The sequence below is a fragment of the Platalea leucorodia genome (genome assembly GCF_965183815.1).
Source record: "Platalea leucorodia genome assembly, chromosome: 2".
In the NCBI taxonomy this organism is placed as follows: Eukaryota; Metazoa; Chordata; class Aves; order Pelecaniformes; family Threskiornithidae; genus Platalea; species Platalea leucorodia.
In genome coordinates, this window is record NC_138824.1 from 119,011,038 (window position 1) to 119,034,817 (window position 23,780).

General features: G+C 44.1%; 2 protein-coding genes across 7 annotated transcripts; one reads left to right on the forward strand and one right to left on the reverse strand.

Moving 5' to 3' along the window:
* On the forward strand, positions 1-14,323 carry LOC309600404 (uncharacterized protein). 3 transcript variants are annotated; one of them, XM_082332741.1, is made up of 5 exons: positions 1-208; positions 4,756-4,823; positions 6,446-6,480; positions 10,239-10,417; positions 11,041-11,130. In XM_082332741.1, exons 1-5 carry the CDS (start codon positions 183-185, stop codon positions 11,051-11,053), a joined length of 321 nt encoding a protein of 106 aa, XP_082188867.1. In that variant the 5' UTR covers positions 1-182; the 3' UTR covers positions 11,054-11,130. The 3 variants fall into 3 exon arrangements, with proteins under 3 accessions (XP_082188867.1, XP_082188866.1, XP_082188868.1); XM_082332740.1 differs by having other exon boundaries at positions 10,239-14,323; XM_082332742.1 differs by having other exon boundaries at positions 4,774-4,823; positions 10,239-14,323.
* On the reverse strand, positions 13,872-23,584 carry LOC309600381 (TPA-induced transmembrane protein). 4 transcript variants are annotated; one of them, XM_082332702.1, is made up of 8 exons: positions 23,561-23,584; positions 22,478-22,575; positions 21,754-21,979; positions 18,663-18,786; positions 17,967-18,091; positions 17,016-17,086; positions 14,931-15,130; positions 13,872-13,995 (listed from the first exon to the last, which is right to left on the reverse strand). In XM_082332702.1, exons 3-8 carry the CDS (start codon positions 21,919-21,921, stop codon positions 13,988-13,990), a joined length of 696 nt encoding a protein of 231 aa, XP_082188828.1. In that variant the 5' UTR covers positions 21,922-21,979; positions 22,478-22,575; positions 23,561-23,584; the 3' UTR covers positions 13,872-13,987. The 4 variants fall into 4 exon arrangements, with proteins under 4 accessions (XP_082188828.1, XP_082188830.1, XP_082188831.1 ...); XM_082332704.1 differs by lacking the exons at positions 22,478-22,575; positions 23,561-23,584 and adding an exon at positions 22,828-22,903; XM_082332705.1 differs by lacking the exons at positions 22,478-22,575; positions 23,561-23,584 and adding an exon at positions 22,623-22,683.
* Between the last annotated feature and the right edge of the window lie 196 nt (positions 23,585-23,780).

Sequence of the window (23,780 nt, forward strand, 5' to 3'; positions counted from 1 at the left end):
TGTTTTGTTTTTAGGTGCACAATATCTGGGTGCTGCATACACTTACGGTGTGAGAGATAATGAACCTTTTTGGTCACTGAGCTTCGCTCTGTAACAAACACAGCCAGTACAGAAAACAATTCAGCCAGCAGGGAAACCACACCAAAATTGGCTACCCAAGAGTGCAGAGATCAAGTGGAAGGATGGGAAACTGCCTACCAAAAATAAGGTAAGTTCAACACCATTTTATATTTAATTACTAAACAAGAGGGCTAAGAAGGTGATTTTATTAAAAATAGGAACAAATTATACCTACAATGAATCAGCCTTAAGGGACCATGTAAGGCACCATGAGGAGCCTCTTGATTAAACAAAGGGAATTTAGCAAGCAAATTAAGATGAATGATATAGTTCTTAGTATGTCCAAGCGTATTGCCTCAGGATGTTTTTTTATGGAGGTGACTTCATTCGTAGGCTCCTAGCAATGAGACCCTGCTGAAGCAGGGAAGGGAGTTACAGGTGAGGAACGCAAGGAGCAGAGCATATTTGTCATCTGCTCCAGGTTTCCAGGCAGGAAAACTACACGTAGAGGTTCACCTTGCCATCTCTTACCTCTTGCACTGTGTTTCATAAAGACAAGCTTTTATATAGAAAGATAGTATACATAGAAATAGATTAGAAGTATAGAAATAGATTAAATTATACAATAGATTTAAATGGTATACATGGTATATATAAATATACTATAGTCATGTACAACAGCGGGTAGGAATAGATTATCTGTTAAGGAGCTGCGAAGGCAGAGGAGGATGCTCGGCAGGAGCCACCTCGGACAGGCGGGTTGCCTTCAGCGCTGTCTGTGCCGGAGATGCTCAGCGCAGGGACCGCGCGCACTGCCGGGCACCGGCCAGGCTGCCATCGCTGCCCTCCCTGGGGTGAGGTTTCCAGCAGGATTCACCACTGTTCAGCACAGCACTCTTTAATGTCACCCATAGATAAGGAGGGCAAATTATATTGGAAATTTCCCTTTTACCTGGAATTATACTAGAAATTTCCCTTTACCTGGATATAGTAAAGCACTTGGATATTTCCGAGTTTATCCCATCCAAACAGAAAAGCTTGGGCTCTTGAAGCAGCACATTACAAAGCAGAGAAATAAAGTCACGTAGCTGGAAATTTTTAAATAATAGTAATGAACCCCCTCAAACAAAACTGGCTGGCTCAAGCAATGACTTTTTTCACTAATGTGAACAGAAGGAGCTTTGCTCTGGGAAAGCAGCAACTCATATGCTGTCTTACAGCAACCTGGGGTTTTCAAGGAGTGTGCCTAATCCTGTGTGCCTAAATATTATGAAAGGGGGAAGGTTAGAGGCAGATCCCTGAACACAAATGGGTGAAAGCCGGCACTGCAGCTGGCAGTGCTGCACAGGGTGTCTGGGGCTGGCCCAGCCGGGCTGGGGGACACCACCACGGTGCCGCAGCTGCAGGTGATGTGCTCGCCCTCCAACCCTGCTGTGTTCTGGTACGCAGCGGTGTTTCGCCTGGCCTGGCTAGCCATAGGCATAGGAAAAGACACCTGGAAAAGGCAACACTGCTTCAGAGCAGCAGGTGCTGGTTGGCTCTTCCACCCAGGCATCAGCTCCTCTGGCCATTGCTTTGCCGGGTATTTGTGTCACAGCCTTGCTTCTGCTAAATACTGTTCTGGCTCTCGGTCTGTGCCTTTGTACTTCCAAGGGATGGTCATCAAGGCTCTCTGGTAACACCTCTCCTAGTAGAAACAACCAAAAAACCACTGTGTGAAGAGATGATTTCCTTGAAGGCCCACAGAGGAAAATCCCCTCTCTTTCCCATTGTCTTCTCCGTACATCAAAGAAAAAGTTGTGCAACCTTTGAGTACTGTACTCTGACTGCTTACTTGGTCTTAAGGACCTCAGATGAGGCACTCAATTGCCAAAATTAAATGTCCTGCTTGTTTCTGAAGAGTGCATCCCTCACCTCCCTGCAGGTCTGTGGCCAGAGGTCTAAGGCTTGACAGCTTTACCTGGCCTTGTGGGAAAGGGCAAAAGTCCCCGAAGGATGAAGCCTTGCTCTCAGAAGCAGTTTGAGTCAAGGCCAACAAAATCCCTGTGAAGCTGGTGGGTCCTCCCCTGTGACAGCAAGGAACAGCGATGAGATCGTGTGCCTATAGGGCCCCAGTCTCCCAAGCTTGCCAGGTCTCCATTGCTTTAAGTGCCTGCGTCACACTTATAGATGGGACTTTTGAAAGCATTGCCTACTGCTTTTTAACAGCAGGAATCAGGACACCACAAGCAAGGTTTTTATAAAGCAGATTTTTCCTGGTAAATGTTGGTGCAGCTGTGAAACCCATAACCCACATCAGAGGGGAGGAAGGTCCACTGCCGTAAAAGGTGGCACCAGTATGGTGCCGTATCGCAGCCTGTGCTCATGCAGCTCCACACTCTGCTTTCCTCACTTTCAAAAACTCTTCTGTAACAAACCACTGCCAGGAGAGGTAACACAGGGAGAGCATTAACAAGCTGCCCTTGCAGGACAGAGAGCAACTGCAACCTATCTCGCTCATCTCCCATCGATGAACACATCCCGCTCGCCATGAGTTCAGCGTAGCACGTCACTTCTCACTCATAGCTGCCTGATTACTGACAAAACCGGGTCTTTCTGAAAAATCACAGACCTTGCAGAAGTTCAGAGAGATAGAGAAACGACGAGGGTTTGTTTGGTTTTGTTTTTTTTTTTTTTTTTTCCAGAAAAACTCTCATTCCTGTGCAGTGACTCAGCATCCTGGCACAGCTCCAGCACTGCGGAGGTCCAGCCCCAGCTGCCGCTGCTCCCCAGGCAGCACGAGAGGCAGAGACTGAGGGTCAGCTAGGAAGGGCTCCTCTGCTCCACAGCACAGGGCAGGCTCACAGTCAGGCTAAAAGAAAAGCTCAGGTTACAACATGAGAGTTTGTACGTATCTCATAGCAGTCAGCCCATCCGTGCCAACTCAATCCTGCGTTCCTGAAGGCGCTTGGTACTGCTGCGGGATCAAATCCATAGCGATTGTGCTAAGGTCCCCTGAAGCTCCCCGTTTCTTGTCTTAGACACTAGGCACATACCCACCTCCAAAAATCCTCCCCAAAGCATTTAGTTCCACATTCACAGCTTATATTGTTATAAACCCAAATTCCTAAGGAATGAGGCTCGTGCAGTCACACCATCCAGCTGTCAGCATCCCTCCTGAGTAGCTTTAACCAGACCTGGAAAAAAACAAAGTAGATGGGCACCTACAGATGGGCGAGTGTCTACAAGGCTTGGGAAAACTAGCAGCCAGGTGGAGGAAATAACCCCAAATTATCACACCATTGAGGCCAACAGGCAAAGTTCATCAGCTGGAGGTGAATCTGCCCATAAGTAGGTGAGGACCAGCCATGGCTAGTGGGGGCCCAGGGGCAAGGATGCAGGGGCAATTACAGGGGTAGCAGGAATTACAACACACAGAAGCGATGGCTTTCTTAGTCAAGCAGCCCACCACAGAACAAAGATGGCACTTTTTTGCTCAGTTGGATGAGTTTTTCTTAGGGTTTGGTAGTTTTGTGTTAGAGGTGGTTGGTTTAAGGAGTCAGGTAGGAGTAAAACTATTTCTGGACTGGTAACCTCTTGTTGAGGGAGAACAAGTTAGGTGGAGACAGCAGCTGCAGCGGCTCCCCGCTGAAGTCCTCTCTCCTGAAGGCTCGTGCTGTCATGTCCCACAGCAGATCAGAGCATCGTATTTCTGACAGCAGGCGAGGCTGGCATCACCCCTTCCAAAGGTGGCTCAGTGGGTGTGGGTGTGACGGTACCAGCAGCGTCCCAGTGCCTCCACCCAGGAAGTCCCCTTCAGGGACAGAAAGGGTACCCACCGCCTCATCTCTTGGCACTTTGGCAAATGGGCTTGATGTAAAATCAGACTGAAGGCAACCTTAGCTTCAGGTATGCAAAGCGGACCTAACACAAACTCAAGCTCTTAATAAGCAGGTGGCTTGACACTGCAGCTGCTGGGAGAAAATATCAGAGCCTGGAGCTGAACAATTTCAGACCTCACCATTTATCCACAGACCCTGCTGCCTCCTCTGTATTTAGCTTCTTGACCCTCTTTTCTTCTTCCTATATATCCCCAAGTCTGCTACTTTATCCCCTCTATTTAGAGAGCTTACTTTTTAGGGGCCCTTCTATATTTGGCTTGACCATTTCCTGAGAGTGACAGCCTCTGGAGCCTGTACTGCAGTTCATACAGCTGCTCTGCAAACAGCAAAGTGAAACTAGAGAAACAAAGAAAATGCATTCTGCCTTTGTTTTTATTTTAATATTTGAGTCACATTTCTCGTCGTTCGAGACTGCTGGCCAGAACTATTTCTCCACATTTTCACTGATACAGCTATACTTATAACCTCCTCCAAAAAAAACCCAGTAAGAGCCAAAAACCCTTCAACCACAGGAAAGTCAGGCTCTCCTCCTCTAACTACGGGGCACCTGCCTCAAAGGAGCCAGCATGCTTGTAGTATAAATGCAGATGCCGAGAAATGCTTTCAGACCACGCAACATATTTTCCCACAGGATTACACACTATTGACTATTATTGTGCCTGCCAATTGCAGGGGGGGTGGACTAGATGACCTTTAAAGGTCCCTTCCATCCCAAAGCATTCTATGATTCTATCAATAAGATGACTTTAAGGGATGTGCAGCAGTTTACGGGTCTAATTTGCTACAGGAACATATGCTGTTTATCTTTTGACAGTTCAGTTCTATACCCTAGGTGGAAACTGCGCATCCCCACCAGGAGAAAAAGATACTCCCACAAGGAAAGTAAGTAAAGAGGCTCCTCGAGCACCCCAGGGTGGTGTGGTGTGGCATGTCACGGGTGGGGGTGTGGGGAGCCCTCTGCCAGCACCCAGCATCGCAGTGGAGGCAGCCAGTGTGCACGGGCCTGGCCGTGGGCCACAGCCATAGCAAGGCATCCCAGCCCTTTGCATCCCAACTGGGGGAAACCTCCTTGCATCCAGTGGGGGGTACCTGCTCTCTTGCTTCCCCACTGTGCTGGATTACTTGGGGCCTCTCTGGATTTTTTGTTTCTGGAATGACGCAGCACAAGGGGGTAGCTGTCCCCTCCAGCCTCCTCAACGACACGTGCCTTGGCCACCGCCACACAGCTGCCTCCGGTGATGGCCACCTCAGCCTTGGTACATCACAGCCAGGCCCGCAGGCTTGCAAGCTCCCAAACCGCAGCAGGGAAGCACCCGCTCCATGGGCAGAGGGCTGCCAGCACATTACACCCCACATTTGGTCACACGGCAGCCCCCGTATATAAGCACAGTTTAGGACTTTTTCTAAACACATGTCAGTATGAGGTATTCTCCTAATAAAATAGTTTCTGCATGTTAAATACGCAAATAGGGAAGACTCACATAGTATCCAGGGTCACGTGTGTTCACGTGAATCATGAGGTTTTGGTTTTGATTCAGACTTCTGCCTTTTCCAACAGTGGGTAAAGCCATTCGTGCAGGGACGGTCCAATACTTTTAACACTTTCACAAGTAGTAGTATTTGCTTAGGGAGGAACAGCTTCTGGTTAGTCACGTGCATCGGCAATTCCATGGCAGCGTCGAGGCAGCACAGTAATGTTCTAAAAGACGGCAAGTTCTATAAGATGTCAGCTTTAACGCAATATTGAGAGACTGACATCTTTCCTTCAGTCAGGTTGCAAAACAAGTACACTTAAAAGCCTTGTTATCTTAGGCAAAAGTGAAAGCTCAGCTCTGAAACCTTTATAGGAGCAACCAATAGTTCAATCAACCTCACAACAAGAACTAGCTAGGCAGCTAAAAATAAAGCTGTGAGAAAGCACGATGCAACAACACCCTGCCATTTAGATGCTTATGGGACAGAGACAAATTTCCAGAAAAGTCCAAGCCTGCCGAACCCGTGTGCACACTCAGGCACGTGGCACCTCACACAGGCACCTCACATAGTGCCTCTGCGCTCCAGTGCCCAACCAGCAATCCCAGGCTGAATTAAGGCTGAATTGGCCATAAAGCTGAAATACAGTCAGAGAGCAAGCAAGCAAGACCAGCCATTTCTAAGTGAGACATGTAAAACTGATTTCAGTTAAGTTTAACAACAAAAAAAACCCCAAAGAAACGACAAAAAAACCCAGCAAGGATGCACATCTAAGTTTTACTAAGGTCAATGAGCAGTGCTATACGACGTAAGTGCATGTAAACTAGAAAAAAGGTAAATCTTGAAAAGCCATCAGATTTATTTATCCCTCAGAGATTCAACCCTTTCCCCAACTACTGTCACACTAGCTCATGCTTTTGTACAGCCTGTGCTCAGCCTGTAGCTGAGTAAATCCTGTGCTGCAGAAAGTCCTTGCGTCCTGTCACTGCATCAAAGAATGACGATCGTGTGTTTTCTTCCTCTTTCCCCAGCGCAGACCTACAGCCATCCGCCGAGTATCGTCGAGGTAATGACTAAAAGTGAATGTTTTTGCTGTTCTCCAGGGCAATTGAGTCCAAAACATCCCTGTGTCAGAAAGGCAAGGTGTCCATCACATTCCCACAGGAGAGAGAAAAAAACCTCATAATCAGGGTATTTGCTTGGGATGCAGAAAAACATCAGTTTAAGCCTATGTACCAAATAAATGTATGTAGATAAACTATAGCAATGATACGCAGCCCCACTCTGGGGCAGCCGGCGGCCGAACAGGCCGCAGCACTCCCCTGTAATTTCAGAGGCTGAGCATAGTGCTGCCTGGCCCGAATCAGGCAATTCAGGAGGTTTTACCTCATGATCGCGTCCTAGATGAGTGTTGCCAGCCACTTGGCAATTTATGGCTGTGGGGCTACTTCTCTCTCCTCCTTCTCCTTCCCTTCTCCCCTCAGCTTGCTGGTAGCCAGCATAACCTCGCTTGCCTCCAGTTTCATCAAAACTGGCATGTTTCCACAAAAAGTTTCAGTTTCAGCATGACATCTTTTAATAAAAAGCCATTTAATTGGACTACTGCCAACTAGCTTTAGTAATAAAAGAAGTTTTCCATTGAAAGACAGAGGGACATTTAATGCTTGGAGGCTTAAAATGGTTTGGTTAATCTTTCCATTGTTGAAAAATAGCGGATGTCTCAACGAATGGCTAAGTCTCTGTTGGAACAGAATAAGGTTTCCCTTTCCAATGTTCCTCACAAGACTTGTGCTCCAGACCCTTCACCAGCTTCGTTGCCCTTCTCTGGACACGCTCCAGCACCTCGATGTCCTTCTTGGAGTGGGGGGCCCAAAACTGCACACACTACTCGAGGTGCGGCCTCACCAGTGCCGAGTACAGGGGCACTATCACCTCCCTGGTCCTGCTGGCCACACTATTCCTGATACAAGCCAGGATGCCATTGGCCCTCTTGGCCACCTGAGCACATAATGATTCTATGATTCTATGATAATGTTCCACTCACTCTAGAAGGAGGAAGAAAAGCCTCATAATATGCACTGTCAGATTGAATATTTAGTTTTTTTATAAACCAGAATGGATCAAAGGGTTGTGCTGCAGGAGAGGACATGCAGGAAAGACTGGTGTGATTAAATCATTACCCAGTCCATCTTACTTCCCTGCTCTGGGGTTAGATTCAGCAGCTCTGGCAATGCACCCCAAGGTAATTTAAGAGGTAACTATATAACTTGGTGTGTGCCCTGCTCCCCTGCCCAAGCTCATCGCCCTGGAGGCAAGGGATGGCAGGGGTGGGGGAGCAGCCACTTCTCAACTGATGCACTTCAGCCTCCTGTACTCTTTTGTTTGTGTTAATATGCTGGGCTCCGAGAGGCAGCAGCTGAGCACCTGTGGTTTGTGCTATCTCTGCTTTGTAAATAGGTCATTTTAGCAGAGGGTGAGCGAAGCTGCCTCAAGTCACCAATGACTAATGACCACCAGAAGCCCTATGTCCCGCAGCACAAAGCAGCCCAGCCTAGTTTTTTTTTGTTTTGTTTTTTGTATAAAGATGACATCAGTAAAACCAAAAAAACATTGGTGCCTGGCAGATACGTGGGTGTTTAGCAGAAAGTTTTGAAGAAAGTGGGCAAGATGACAGAAAAGGGTGTGATTAAATGAGCTCATCCTTTGTACATGTGAGTGTGGGGTGGACTGTGGGGGCAGAGAAGAGGAGGGGGTGGAACTGTAATGGGGAACCTGCCAAGTAGCTGTCTAGTTTTGAGAGTTTTTTGTCCCAAGTAAAAGCCCCAGAGTGTGGTTTGAAGACAGTCCTGGGAGGGTGGTTAGTGCGATAGGAGAGACACCCCTTCCGAGTATTAAACTTGGCCTATGAATAATGAAAGACTCAAACAAAATCTCAAGAGTCTTCATGCTCACTCCTCCTGCACCATCAGTGTGTGGGACAAATCACTCCACCTCCACACTTCAGTCTGTCCACCGATAAGAGAAGGTCGATGATAACAGCCTTTCAAAACTTGTAGACTGGAAGGATTCTGGAAAATGTGACTATGAGCAAGTCTTGGGTAGACCTATATGTTGGAAGGGACAAGAGGCACTCCAGACTTCACTCAGTGGATTTGGAGCCAGTCACTCGTGAAAATAAAAGCCTATCTGTTCTCATTTTGCAGGCACGTTAGGAGAAATACTGCTGCCCTCCCAGTTCTTTGCAATAGTGACTAGGGGAGGAGAGCACCATGTCCCCGCAGATAGGTAGGGAATTCCTTTTCTTAAGCAAGTCCACCCTGATTGCTCTGCTCCTTAAAACTTATGGAATTTCTAAATCTAAAAATTTTATAAAGCTTCAAATAAAAACTCCGGAATTATTTTCAGTGAAGTGTCCTCAAAGTCAAGAAATCTTTCCCACTGAACAGAATCTAAACAGACAAAATGATTTATATAAACTGGGAAAATCCAAGGCAGATTCTGCAGGAATTCGGTTCTAACAACTATTTCTCACTTCTAGGTTTGAAAAATAAAAGAAAATATTTTAAAAATAAAATATTAACCCATGGAACAGAGACCTCTGGTCCACTTAGAGAGTATGAAAGGTAGCTACAAATGTCAGCGTGCACTCAGCAGCACCCACTTAAGATGCTGCTACTGCTGCAGACAATAGAGGAGGACACTATAAAGCCCGTACTTACTCATTGGCTTTATTATCCAGTGGGTTCAACCCAAGAGCATCAGGGCAAACAAATTTTTAACTTCTAGCTCCGATTATTTAATCGGCTTATGTTGTCCCTTCAGATTTAAGGCATCATCCTGCTAGCTATTTAGATACACAATCACCCACAACCCATTAGCAAACACCTTCAAGAGACAAAAGGAGGGACAAGTCTAAACAGAGCTGAGAAGGCATTTATCCACACAATCTTACCTCCTCCTTCCTTAACAGCTCTTCCTTCTCCTCCCTCTGTTTTCAAGGAGAGCATTAGACAAGGATCGCCAGGGAGGGGGTTAGCCATCGCTGCGTCTCCCGTGAGGCCAGGGCCCCTTCCAGGACAGTGTGTCTCCTGCACAGACACACGCGCACACACACTCTTGGGGTCTCAGTTGACTCCCACACCCTACAGTCTCTCTGCCAGTTGGCTGCCAGTCCCCTGGCCCTCCCTTTATTCCACTACTTCCCCATGCTTTTTGTTCCGCAAATCACCCTGATCCCTCCCTTTAGTTCCTCCCATAAACATCCCATGATAAGTCTTGCATAAACCCCAAATGCTCTCCCCTGACCTGCATTGATAATATGCCCCATACCTCCAGTAACTCCCCCTCCATCCCCAGCTGTGATCTGGAGGTGATCTGGAGAGCTGCCCCCATTCACTCCTTGGGTGGATGTCACCCTGGGACCACCAGGATGATGGCTCTCCTGGGACAGCCCTGGGGGCACCCGGGGCAGGGGATGACGGGGGTTCGCCCACCTGCGTTGTGCCACTGTGCTCCCTCGTGAGTGTGCTGATGATCTTTTTATCATGTAAGCTACCACTAAGTGCTATCAGCCTCAGAACAAGGGTCAGGCCCTCGCCCTCCATCCACACCAGGCACACAGGTGCTGTTGGGTGCTCCTGGTGTCCAGCCACAGCCTGTACGGTGGGGAGATGGCTGGGGATTTACAAACCATTCTCGGTACCACATACATTGGTCGACACCACTGTGTGAGCACACAGGCTATACCACATTTGTTCACATTGCAGACTTCTTCAGGGTATAATCACGTTGAAGCTTCTTTCTCTCTTTCTCTCCCCCTCTCAGGAACGTTTTGCCAAAAAAGGTTCTATGAGTTCCAGTGAACTGTGGTACTGTACTGTCAGCCATGACGTAAGACATGAAACCTCTGGGATTAACACCAATAATCAGACAGAATACACAGTCGTCAACATGTCCAAGGGGAAAGAAAATATTGCCAGCACTGAAGAGCACAGTGAATACGAGTACGTCCTGGTAACTTAGAAAGGGACACTTTCTGCTCCCAAGGCACTCTTTTATTTGAATGTTTAAGCCAGCAATATGCAGCCTTGCTAACCATCCCACCTCTGCTGTCAGGTCTTCAAACAAACATCTCTCTCGTATTACCAAGCTTACTCATTAAGACACATCTGCCAGTCATTTCCAATGAGACAAATCTGTCCATGAAAAAGGGACCACAGAAAAAGACATGGACAGGGTAGAGGATTTGACAATTAAACAAAGAGGAATCAGTAGCAACTGCCTTTGTAAGACAATGTTTCTCTATAGAAAATTAGGTGCTTCGTTACTAGAAGCAACCGAGGCTGCACATTTTTCTGGACTTTTACAGTACTTGTTTTTTAAAAAGGGGTCTTACAGAACTGCTGATAGAAATCTCAAAAACACAATAACAACACTCCTTGTTGCTGGGTTTTTTGTTTGGCGGGGTTGTTTTTTAAATGAAAGCATAGAGCCTGTGTTAGGTGCACTTACTCTTTTCCAAAGTTTCACTGGCCTGCTTGATATACACCATTATACAATATATAATTTCAATAAATAACTCATTTCTCAAATTGCCCCCCCCTTAATGTAATACTACTTATCTTAGAGTGAAGCCTTAATGAAGTTGGAATTAAATAAAAAGCAACAAACTACATGCAAAACAAAATTTCCAGCCACTTAGAAGACTGCGAAGCCTGATGCTGCACAGGCGGTAACCACACACCTCTCAGGAGAAGATTCCCAGGTGTTGCCTCCGTGACAACCCTTCCAGCTCACTCCTGCTGGAGTCTCAGGTTTGACTCTCTGCAATGCCAGAACACAGCCTCCCCATAGCCCATCACCTCTCTGCAAGCACCATTTCTGGACATGCGTGTAGGACTGAAACCAGTTATTCAACCGTTCACCAGAGCTCAAAGTGATTATGTGCCTGTGTTCTTGCTTAAGCATGTTTTTTTTCTCTCCCTCCATTTTGGAAGAAAGTGTTGAGCAGTTTTCCTCATTTTAAATCCTCCTTTGTATGTGATTGCTGGCTGCTGCCCTGGCTTTATGGTGTACCTGCAGTTTCGGTGCCAGGGGCAGTCCCACAGGTGAGTGGTTGCCTGCAGCAGTGGACAGACACACTGCTAGCACGGTGCGGGCAGCGCTCTGCAGGTACCACTCTGCAGGTACCACTGCAGTGACAGGCAGCTGAATCTGCCCAAAATTTGTACTGGCTGCTGTGGCTACACAGATGACTGCCTGCCATGGGATTTTACAGGGCTCGTTGTACACTCCACGAGCTGAATTAGCAGAACTATTTTTTCTCTTCCTTTTTAGCAGTGTCTCAGTTGCCTCAATCATTGAAGTACTACCTACACTCCTCCTATTAAAATTAATATTAAGCATCCACACAAAATGTCTAACTTGATGAAATAATGTGTTTTCACACTGCTCTGTCCCTAATGAATGAGGTCATAATTAATTCACTTGGTTATTTACTTTCACCTCAAGGATATAAAACCAGAAACCCCTTTTAGTCATTTTTTGACATTTCCTTCAATAAGAGTTCAAAGCGTGACTGGAGGTAGACTGTAAAGTCGGACATTTTCTGGTGAATATCACAGCACCTTGCTAAAACTCCACCTCCTTCTTATCTGTAAAGGTACTGGGGCAGAGGAGGATGGCTGGGAAAAAAAAAAATTGAATGCTTGGCTCCTCTTTTTTTCTGTTGACTCTTAAAGCACATAGGGGTATCACCATAAAGAAGCATAATCATATTATTTTTCAGTTCTTAGAAACAGAATAAAGATAAAGAACTGTTCAAGGGCAGGTTCAGTCATCTTAGTAAGAGCGATAAGATCCAGCAGCATCTCTAAGGCAAATTATTTCCTTGCTGCTGGTATTTTCATAGCCTGCTGCTTTTGGGACAAACCATACAAACCACAAATTTTATCCTTGCCCAATGCAAGAATCAGAAGGATTATCTCTTCTAGTTGTACACTGCATACAATATTTCATCAGGAGAAATTATGGTTCTTACAGCCAACGCTACATCTTACAAATCAAGATGGGGTCAGAATTAGCCACACACGAGAGCCATGTGAACTACTAGTTTGGTCCAGGCTGTTTCCCAAGCTCAGTTAAAACTGAAGAAACAACAAATACAGGTTTGAGTGTATGGCTCTGTCAGAAGACGCTTCATACAGCTCTCAGCATTTAGAATTCCAATGGTTATTTTCCAACTCAAACAGCTGAAAGACTGGAGATGTTGAAGAATGAAAACAATCACTTTAAGAGTAAAAATAAATAATTTAATGCACAGTAAAATTGTCAGATTACTCCTTAAATAAACTAGTAATATTAGAAAAAGAGAAATACAATAAGATATTTCTCAAATACAAAAGGTTTCTTAAAACAAATTTGTCTGTCCAACAGCACTAACATTTACACTGGCTATAAACAAATGACAAAGCAGTATACTTCACTAACATGGTAGTGAATCCATTCCATTCTGTGTAAAGTTAATGCTTAATTTTTAATTTTCATGTTATAGCCAGTTACTGGCTATAACTCTCGTGCCACACTGGTCTACATGGTCTGCTTCAGCACCTTCCTCTTGGTATTGGTCCATCTCATCTGATCTCTTGCCAACAAGAACAACTATCTTCTGCCTTATTAAGGCAAATATCTTGCATCTGTTCATTTTTATCCCCACTGCTGGGACAGAGACTATAATTAAGGGTATAGACCGGTTTCTCTGAATTTACAAATGTGGGTCAAATAGCCGTCTGTTTACTAGTATCAGTAGCTAATTATTAAAGCACACAGCTAATTAGACCCTTGAAAGATTCCTGTGGCATTCAGATGCATTAGTGAGCACGACATGTTTCTTCCTTCATTTCTATTTTGCTTTACAGAAGAGAAAAATAGAGCAGATACCACCTTATCCAGGAAGACTGCAGGATGAACAAGGGAATGATAAAAGTTGAAGCTCACTTAGGAAGCTAGTGCAAAGGTCTTGCATGTAATTAAAGAAAATAGAGAGGGTATTTAATTTTTCAGGCTGTTTTATGAGGCAAGAACAACAGGGAAACATGGCATATGAAGTTGGCAGGGAAAAAAGTAACAGACATGAGCATGGGCGGAAGTGAGCATTAAGGACGAAGCTGTGCAGATCCTTTTGGATAAGCCAAGAGAAGAAGAAAGGAGCCATGTGCAAGACTGCTTTTAAGGCTCATGCAGGGAATCCAGACTTAATCGTAAAGCAAGACAAAGCAGAAGTTTCAAAGCCAACAGAGCAAGCCTCAGACAAGATACACGATTTTCAGAAGAGTGAAATGGGCTATTGAGATATCAGGGCAACAATAAAGAAGGAGGTAGTGGTGTTATAGGAGTGCAACACTGTTATAAATATACAACATTTACCATTTACAATATTGCATCGCAGACAATATTTACAGGACAACGTCTTTAGAAGTGTTTCTACCTAATGAATAGCTCCCTACCCTGGGATTACTAATAGATAGGAGAAGCCCATGTCTTCTAGGCGGTAAGGAAGATGAGGAGTCTTTCCATCATTTCCCTGAAAGTTAAAACAGTACATTATTAACATTAAAATGAAACTTTAGTTAGATATTTCAACATATTCTTTCTGCACTTTTCTTTACACTGCATTTTCTATGAAACCTGTCAACATATAAGGAGAATTGGAACTCCTGACTTCTTGCTCTTTTGTCCCTTGATAAGAGCACTAATGAAAATCAATATGAGTTAATTGCAAATCTTACTTACATACACTGCATGGTGATGTGTTAGCCTAGAATTATTCTGAAAGCACATAGGTGTGGCTCAGTAAGTTGGGGGTGGGGGGACGCAGCTCCATGCATTGTTTTCAGTAAAACTGCAAAGCTCATAGGACTTTTCTACTGACATTTCAATCAAGACAAATCTAAATGCATTGGAACCATCAAGAATGAACATTTGATTCCTTTAAAAAGTATCTCTGTGCATAATAAATTTTCCCAAAAAAACTCCAAAAAGACAAAAATCAGGAGACTTTTTCATCCTTGACTATGAAAAAATCAGAAGTCCACTCCCAAATTACTTGTCCTGTTTTATTTGGATTAAAATGTTTTATAAGCACTCAAATATGAATATACAATAAGGAGAAACATTTTTTAATTATTTGGCTCGCCATTATGGTACACACATATGAGGAGATTTTCTTTGTATGCATAAAATGCAGGAGGAGATCTGAAAAGTTTGGCTGGAGTCTGTAGCTAACCAGTCTCATCACTATCGCCTTTCTCATCAGATGACCAAACAGTGAATCCCAGGTTATAAACTAAGCACAGCAAGACTTCCTTGAAAACTGAATATTTTACAATTTTCTTAATACTGCTGTGCAAAATACATTTACTAACAAATCTCAACATCTTTCCAGAAAGATTTCCCTCCTTTCAAGTAAATACTTCTGCTCTTTATAAAGAAACGGTCTCTCTAATGTACAGCACTTACATGTTAACGTGAGAGAAGTTGGGTCAAGCTTTAACCTGTTACACTCGGATGTCGCAGGATTAGAAGTATCATCTTCATCATAAATATTCTGAAGTAAAACGCTCCTTATAAAATCTGGGTTCATCGTGTTTTCCATAAACCCCTCTGTTGATGGTGGTACAGAAAACTCTAGCTGATAAAATACAGTGGAGCTTTCATTACTGAAAAACAAAAGTCAAGTATGAATGCCTTCAGGTCCCCACTGGATCTTCTCTTTTTCGAGAAGACTGACTTTTCATATCCATGTTGGTGTGGATTTTTTTTTTTTTTAAACTTGTTCTAAAGAAAAGCATTATAAAAGAAAAATGCTATCAAAGATTCTAGTTTCCCTCTCCCCCTCTCAGAGCAGCTCTTGACATTAACAGAAACTGGGCACGTACCTGAAGCCAACCTGAGACTTCTTTTCAAATGCACAAAGGGCAATTGGACACGTGTCTTAATGCGGTGAGGTTTTCAGCACTTGTGCCACACAAGTACATAACGATAAGAGCTGCTGCTGTATCTCATGCATAGGTTAGCTGAGAAACCTGCAGAAAGATTTGCTTTCCTGCTAGCAGTACCTGGGGGCACCCAGCTGTGCTCCTAACTCAGCTCTGTAGTGGATTACACAAACCGCTAAACTGAAGCCCATCTCTGGAGATTTCATTGTTTGTGATCTACCAAATCCACTGACTACAATTTGACAGTTACATTTTGTACTCACAGAATTTAAAACATCAAAAAAGTAGTTGGATGGGGGAAAAGGAGACACGCGCGCACACACACACACACACACAAAGAGGCAGAGAGAGAGATATCAGCTAGTCAATATGTATGCAGAACTACAGCTTTGTACTTGACGGTCTAAATCATAATTTTTCCCTGTAAGGCTAAGGAGCTACGGCTCACTCATTGAACAGAGCCAGCATGTCCAAGGCTGGCAGCGCAGGGGAGCACATTCCCCAAAGTGCCCTCAGGACTGCCTCTTGCCGCAGCCCAAGCAGGCTCTTCCTCTGTCCTTGCTCTCTCAAGGGCCTTGAGACTTTGCAAATCTACTTCCCTTGATTTTCTCCTGTCTTTCTAATCCCTTTTGTAACAGTGCTTTTTCAGAAGTCCTTGGGGAAGCCCTCTGACTGCCTTCCCTTGCCTCTCTGCTATCTCTCCATGCCAGGACCATGCTGCAGCTGATCTTTCCAGCCCCACTTTTCCCTCTGCTGCTCAGCCTCCCTGCTGTTGTAAATCTGTGGTATCTCCATAGCTTAAAACTTTACAGTCTCAAACACAGTAAACTCCTTAGCCTTCCTCCAATGCCAGTTTCTGCCGAGGGTAAGATCCTCACTCTGTTCCAGCTTGAAGCTTTCTGTTGCCTCTGCAAGGCAGGCCTGGATGTTCTTCCCCTTCTTCCCACCACTGCTACTCCTCCAGCTCCACCAGCCTTCAGTGGCTGAGCTTCTCCTTCACGTGTAAGAGTCTCCCACCCAGGCTAGCCTAGCCTCCACTCCGCCAGCTGCTCTGCCTCTCGCTCTTGTTCCACCAGTCTCTCCAACATGCTGCTGCTTTGAGATTTGCTCGTGTTGTCCAAAATAAAGTGAGGGCGGAAAAGTGGTCCAAACAAACCAGCAATACAATATTACTGTTTTGGCTCTCACAACTTGTATGTGCCTGTTGCTTTTAGCTCCTTTGCGAACAAAATATTTTCCCCTCCTCATGAATTCTATTTTATTTATTTAAGGCTATTTAAGCCACGTCAGTCTCAAGTGGTTCCAGCAGCTCATTTTCCTTTTAATAAGTATCCCTGAATACATTTATTGTGGGCTGCACTTGCAACCAAACACAACAGAGAATACTTAACAGCAGCAAAATGTTACTGTCATTATATATTATTAGCAGCACTTGCCATTTACACCAGAAAATGCTTCAACTGGCTTTCACTACCTATATATGTAACTTTCCCCCAAACAACCTAGCTTTCACAAATTTAAATGTTGTGCATATTTGCATAGGCGTATGTACGTCTCATCAAAAGCCTGGAATTTTCAGATAATTTTGGTGACAGAAATTGCTTACCTGAAAGAAACCACCTGAGCTGACCTAAAGTAGCGTCCTAGAGCTGGAGATGAACTGTAGACATCTGTTAACTTGGAGACAAAAAAAAGAAAAGAAAAAGAAGAAATATTTCTTCTATTCACTCTCTCTTTTTCCCATAAAAGAAAGTAAAACAAATCACTCTTACAAGGTGGTTTAAGGGGCATAAATACAGGTGCTGAAGGTCAAATATCAGCAAATATCTGCCCTGGAAGAGGTACACAATCCCTTTAAGCTTGACAGACAAGTTAATCTGCATGTTTGAGTGATTACTATATTACCTTAACACAATGGAGGCATTCAGGGTGAACTAAAAGCGTGTGCTCATGTTGCCATCCACAATTTACATTGTTTGACTTGGGTTTTTATTAGTACCAAAAAGCCCTTCTACTCTTACTTGGTAGAGGGAAGGGTCTCTCTATTGAGACTTCCTTTCCAGAGTAGAGTTTGAATCAGCACTGCCATACTGCTGAGCTTATTTCAGCCGTAACTCAGAGCTGTGATGGCTCAATGGAAATGGCAGCTATAAACCCAGGTTTGTCATCATGTAGTTAGAGGAGAATGCAACACACAGGATTTTTAGCCAGCACTGGTTTTAGATGACCTGCACAGGCCCCCCCTAACCTAAATTATTCAACGATTCTGTAAAAAAGGTGAAGACTATGTCCCAACGATTACTCAAATTTGGGGAAAAAAATCAGGCACTTTTTTTTCCTTTAAAATCAATGTAAACTGCTTGTGTGCTTAAAAACAAACAATTCTTTTTTCTAGATCAAGACTTAAAATTGTACTAGAAAAAGTACAACTCAGAATTTTTTGTGGACTTGCAAATGACTGAGTTGCTACAGAGAAACAGAAACTTCTTAAAAAGGAAAACACTGAATCTATGTTATAAGCAGAATCAGCTTTGCCAAGAACCACATCAACACATACCTTCTCAGTAATGTTTTCAGAGAAAAGGTGTGGGAGACCACACATTAACTTTAACGTTCCCGAAAAATTACGACAATTTAGTAGTGCATCAGGATCCCAATAGTCATCCTCATCTGTGTAAACATCTAATATTCAAAAGGAGATAGAAAAGGGAGGAAAAAGTTCCAGTTAGCAGAAGTATTGGAAAAAAAAAATGTCTTGGCTTTCTCCAGGGTGACTTTCTCACGAATTTCCTAGGTAATGACTGACTGGGAGTGACAGAAAGAAAGTGCCAGTCACCTGAAGAAAAATGACAGCACATGGAGGTCAATCACCTGCCCCCATTAGCAGAAGTCAGCTGCTTTGGGAACCTGACAGGCACTGACACCACACAAGGGGACATAAGTGATCCTTTGCATGCGTTGCAATGTTATAAACGCCATTTCCATCCTCATCCCTGATTCTGTTCTTGTAACATTTTCTCACTTAGCTACAAACTGGAATTGCCATCTGATCAGGATACAAGTTGCTTACTGCCTGCTAAAATAAAAGCATTCACATCCACTACTCAAGACACCACCCTCTGCAGTCAGCATCCCAGTCCCTTCAGCAGTTTACAGAAGGAGTTTAAAAGATGATACTGTTCAATTTGTGTTATATTAGATTGTACATATTGTACATTCTTATTAGAGGACAAACCAAGAGCGAGATACTTACTAGAATAAAGAATTAGGCTGATGAGAATAACCAGGAAGAATACTAGAAAAATTGTAGTTATAACCATCCATAGTTTACACTTCCAGAAAACTACATTCCCACATGATTTCCAGTGATCTCTCTCCTAGTTACAAAAGAGAGAGGCATGTTGATTAATGAAATAAGGCAGGAAAAAATATTTAAGCATGTCTTTACTGTAGCATTTAGAAACAAAAACCCCGCATAGATAGGAGAGTTTTATTGGTAAGCAATGCCTGACACCAGGGGTTCCCACCCTTAAGTAGTGCTGCAGGTGGGACCGTAGACCTGCAGAAGGCAAAGGACATTCACAGGCAGGCTATTACTTGAAAGAGATGTATCATTCCCCATTTGTGCAGAATTTTCAATTCCTGAATTGCCCATAAATCTAAGGTGCTACAAAGGTGCTTTCATGGCTTCCAAATTTTTTTTTTAAACTACGTAGATTTTATTTACATGTTCCACAAGCTGTCTTTTTGATGTTTGCCGTCTCTCCCAACCAAAAACATGTCTGTGGAGGAATTTCCAAAATCATTCACCTCTGCGATGCTGATGATATCAGTCTGCATAGCTCCTGAATGCCAGCACCCAAAGCAAGTGGACTGCTATTCATTAGATACTATTGCATTAAAGAACACTGTAAAATAATTGAGGCTTTTACAGCTGACTCCCTTTTTCTTCAGAAGATTGGAAACTTGAAGGTTATTGAGTACATTTAACAGAAATTTTGTTACAGATCTCACCTGTTCTAGGAGATCACAAGGAAACTCTCTTCAAAGAAATTGGTCATGTGTGCATGTTCATGTAGGAGAGAAAGGAGAGAAAGGAAAATACCTGCCTTTCATTTATTTTTTAATAAGATTTAAGACCATGGCAGAAGTTAGTGTTTTATTAGTTACCCCAGCAGTACTAACATTTAAAAAAAAAAAAAAAAAGCTTAGGTCATATAGCAAAACAAATAAAAACCCCTCCATCTATTTTGTTCCACAGCCAGAAGACTGAAGGAAGAGCATGAATTCATAAGAAAGTAGACATGCCTTCTTAATTCCTCCTCCTCCTCCCCATCCACTGTAAACCCCACATCCTTTTTGGTATCAGTACCATGCGAGGAAAAGCACGTGCTGTAGGTTGTCTGGGCTGCACACGTGCAGGCTGGCAGGAACTAGCTGCTGGCTGGAGGCACTAACCCAGGTTACCCTCCTTTGCTTTTTGAACTTTCTAAGAACGGAGCATAATAGAAAGCCTTTCACTGAATTTGACTGGCATCCACCAGCTGGCTTAAAGCTTCTTTGCGGGTGGCAGATGAACAGGGGGAGAAAACAGACACCCACAGAAAGATCTTCCAAGAGTCGTTTCTCCAGGCGCGGGGGCAGAGGAAGGGAAAGCGCTCTCTGCAGACACCCCTGCACACAGAACTTTGCTTTGGTGGAGGACAAAGGGCAAAGGCTGAACACGGTGTTGCTTACAGCATTCGCTTTTAAGTGTAATCATGTTTACATATATATTTTTTATTTTGATTTTTAAAATGTGTTAGAAGAATGAAGCTTCAGTTTAATACTTGACACTAGCATATTGTTTTGTATCGGAAAAAAGGAAAAAAGCCAGAAACTACTTCCTAGAGTACAACTGTAAAATCAGACATAGTAATATCAGTGGAGACAGAGAGTTACCAAGCCCAAGTTTTGACTGAGTCACATACTTAGGCCATCACAAAAGTGTAATTCTTAATCACACATAGCAAACTGGCTTGATCTCAAGCAAACATTCAGCTCTCCAACTGTCCCCTACCAGCTGGCCAATACCCTCTGGACATTGCCCATATACGCTGCAAGACTGCCGGGAGGGAGCAGCAGCAGAGAAAACCTCTCCCCGGTGGGCAGGGCAGTTGTGATTAACCCGTCACCTCAGCAGGAAGCAAAGCATGATAATTTTCCAGCAGTCCCTATAGGATAGGAAGCCAATTGCCAGAATCAGCAGAAACAGAGCCCAAGTGAAAACTCAGTTCTGGGAAGGGGAAGGCTAAACAGAAACTTAAGGGTAAAGTTTCTCAAGATAGCCGAGCGGATCTAGCTCACCCCTGCCTCTCCTCCACCCTCTCCTGTTCCTCTTTGCACCTTCCTAGAATTTGTCTGACCCTGCGGCAAGCTGTTTCAGCTTACCAGACCAGAGAAGAAGTAACTGGCCCGTGATATAGCGGTGTGAGTAGGGTTTTTGCCTAGCCGATGGAATGAATCAGCCCACAGAGACGATCAGCAGGGCTCACGCAAGGAAGCAGTTGCTGTTGCTCAGCCAGGAGCAGGAAGGGAGGGGTGGCGTGACTAATACAGCCGCGCGCTCGGGAGGGCTCGGCCATCCCTGCAGAGAAGTGGGAAACTTCTTAGCTCTGCCACAGATATTCCCTCTGCTCCGGAGTAAGTAGTGAAAATGATTGTACAACAGTCACCTATGAGTATATATTACTCCTCTGCCAGCATTAGTCTGTTCCATAGCTTTGAGCTAAACACTGGGAGCTACCTCCCTCAGGACTCACAAGCTGGTCTTAACTGAGGCTTTGGGGCACTCTATCCATACAAATTCATAATTGTTAGCAACTGCAAATTACTCAAAGCTAAAACGAAAGAGAATCCAGCATGGTCTGTTGCAGGACATCCTATTCCTGTTTTGGCAATGCTGTTTTCGATTAATTTGTTCTGAAAGAAAACCTAGTTTTAATATGGGTTTCAACTTTTCTCCTTTCTCGTTTTGAGCCCAATCGCACTGACAGCACATGACTTTAGAGAAAACAAAACTCAGCATACCAGTTACAACTTCATTTTCTAAGTTAAAGTTCACAAAGAGCCAAGCACCAAAAAATAAAAAAAGCTTAAAAGAAGAAGCTTAAAAGCTTAAAAGAAGAAGAAAAGAAATAAGTTTAACAGGTTTTCAGCCTTTACTTTCAAGTGAATAACCATTTCCTCTCCCTCAAATGACAAATTAAACCACCTTTACAGGATGTTCCTGCAAAGCGTCATTTCTCGTCCTGTGTGGAATTTTCCCCAACAGCAAGCATGAAACGAGCAAGTGAAATTCCTACCTTTCTTGTTTGAGTATTTAGAGGCTTGGCACGATCAGTCTCACTTTCCTCCACATTATCTTCTTGTAATTCAATAATCTCATGCTCCTGACCAGAGCTTTGCCTTTTCATAGCTTCTGTCTCCGCACGAGGACCTCTGTCTCTGAAGCAAGCGCGGAGGCAACTCATTTCCTTCTGGTTTCAGCAGCAGCTATGGTCAGTAGCAGTTCTGCTAAGAGGCTGAAGACTGTAACAGTGAGAGTCGGGATAGTTTTCACAGGAGTGATCTCAAAACACTGATAAATAAGGGGAATTCCTTGAAAGGACAAATAACATCATCTGCACTAGCTACGCAGAAACGGGAGGTGGAGGAAGTATCGATTTGCCTAGTCGCCAGAACTACAGCCCTCCGCTGTGCAATACTAGGTTTTCCAGTTTGTCTGCCTTGCTGTACCAGCCCTTGACAAGCACAAGCAGGTGACTAAACCTTCAGCAATGCTGTCATTTGCCGAGGCAATTTTGAAGGAAACGGATTGCTTTCCCTGCTGCTGTCAGCCGAAACAGTAAAATACTATTGCTGTTATTGCGCAGATAAACAAACAGATGTGGTTCTGAACAGCATAAACTAATGAAAGGATCACATAGCTTGTGGTTCAGTTAGGCTGTGAAGGGAACTTACAATATCCATCAACACTTTGAATTTTAGTCTCCCTGTATGGTCAGTAAAGAAATGAATGCTACTGACCTTTGTGCCGTGAGTTGTCCTCTCTCTCTAGCTGTTACGTAGCCTAAAATCATGTTTGGTGCTAAAGATCCATTTATGTCTATTCACATACTATTCAACTGAAACATAAGAAGCAGCTTCCATGTAAAAAAACAAAAGGACAAACCTGAAGAGAGGAGGAAGGTGGGCTTCAGTTTCAGCCTATGCTCTACAGGGTATGGTTTTATGAAGCAAATCATGGTGTGAGTCGAGTTCTGATCTGCACTAGCTTCCCACACTAACTCTCCCGTGCTACTTAGAGCCACTCATAACAACTTACTGCAGCCAGGGGCTGATTCCTCCCCCCGCTCCCCCAGTATCCTTCATCCTACCTCCTCTCGTTTCTCCTGTTTTGACTCCATCCCCGTGTTTCTCCTTCCTCCACACAGAGTGCCTGTCTCCCCTCTGGATCAAAAGGGTTGGGCAGGCAACCAGTAACAGCACTCTTGCTCACTCTCTTGTCCCAGCACAGAGAGGACCATGCATTAAGAGGAAAACAAAGCCTCTTTCTCCAACTCCCTCCCTTACTGACTGAGCATCCACTCACAGCACTGTTCCTTCTTTTTCCTGCCAAATGCTGAGGATGTTTCTCCTCCCCCCAGATTTTCCCATTGTGCAAGTCATCTGGTTACTGATGCCTGGAGCATCCCCGAGGGTTCAGATTCCTGATGTCATGTCACAGCCATCCAGGCAAAGGCACTCCATCAAGCTGAGCCCACATCTTGGTTTAATTCCACAAATAAAAAGAAATACAAATTGCACAGCCCACCTTTTGGTTCTGGAAAATCCTTGAAACTCTGGAGGACTGAGGATGAAGCTGAGCAGTCATCAAGATCAAAACGTGTGTCTGGATCTACAAGATTTTACCTGGGACATCTTCACTAGAAAAAGCCTTTACCTACTGGTTCTCAGTACTCCTGCTGGATATGACCTTCATTTATTTCCACCCACAGTAAAAGACCTTACCTTCCTACTGAATTGCCTGAAACTAAAACAGTTTTTCTAAGGCAAATGAGTTAATGATTATGGATCTCGCCCTACAAAAGCCAAAGTCCTTTTATTTACCTCTGTGAAGGAGCTCCTTGCCAAGTCTTGAGTTTCTTTCCTCTGGGTGATCCACCACCACACTTGGTGCCTTCCTTGCATGTGACATAACTGACCCTTCTGATGCATGGAGCTGAGAAACTCTTAAAGAAAACGGGAAGTCGAGAACTGATCTGAACTTTCTGGCCTAGGCTTTTATCTAAAACAGAACAGCAGGACAACTCTTTTCTTCCGTAGTGAA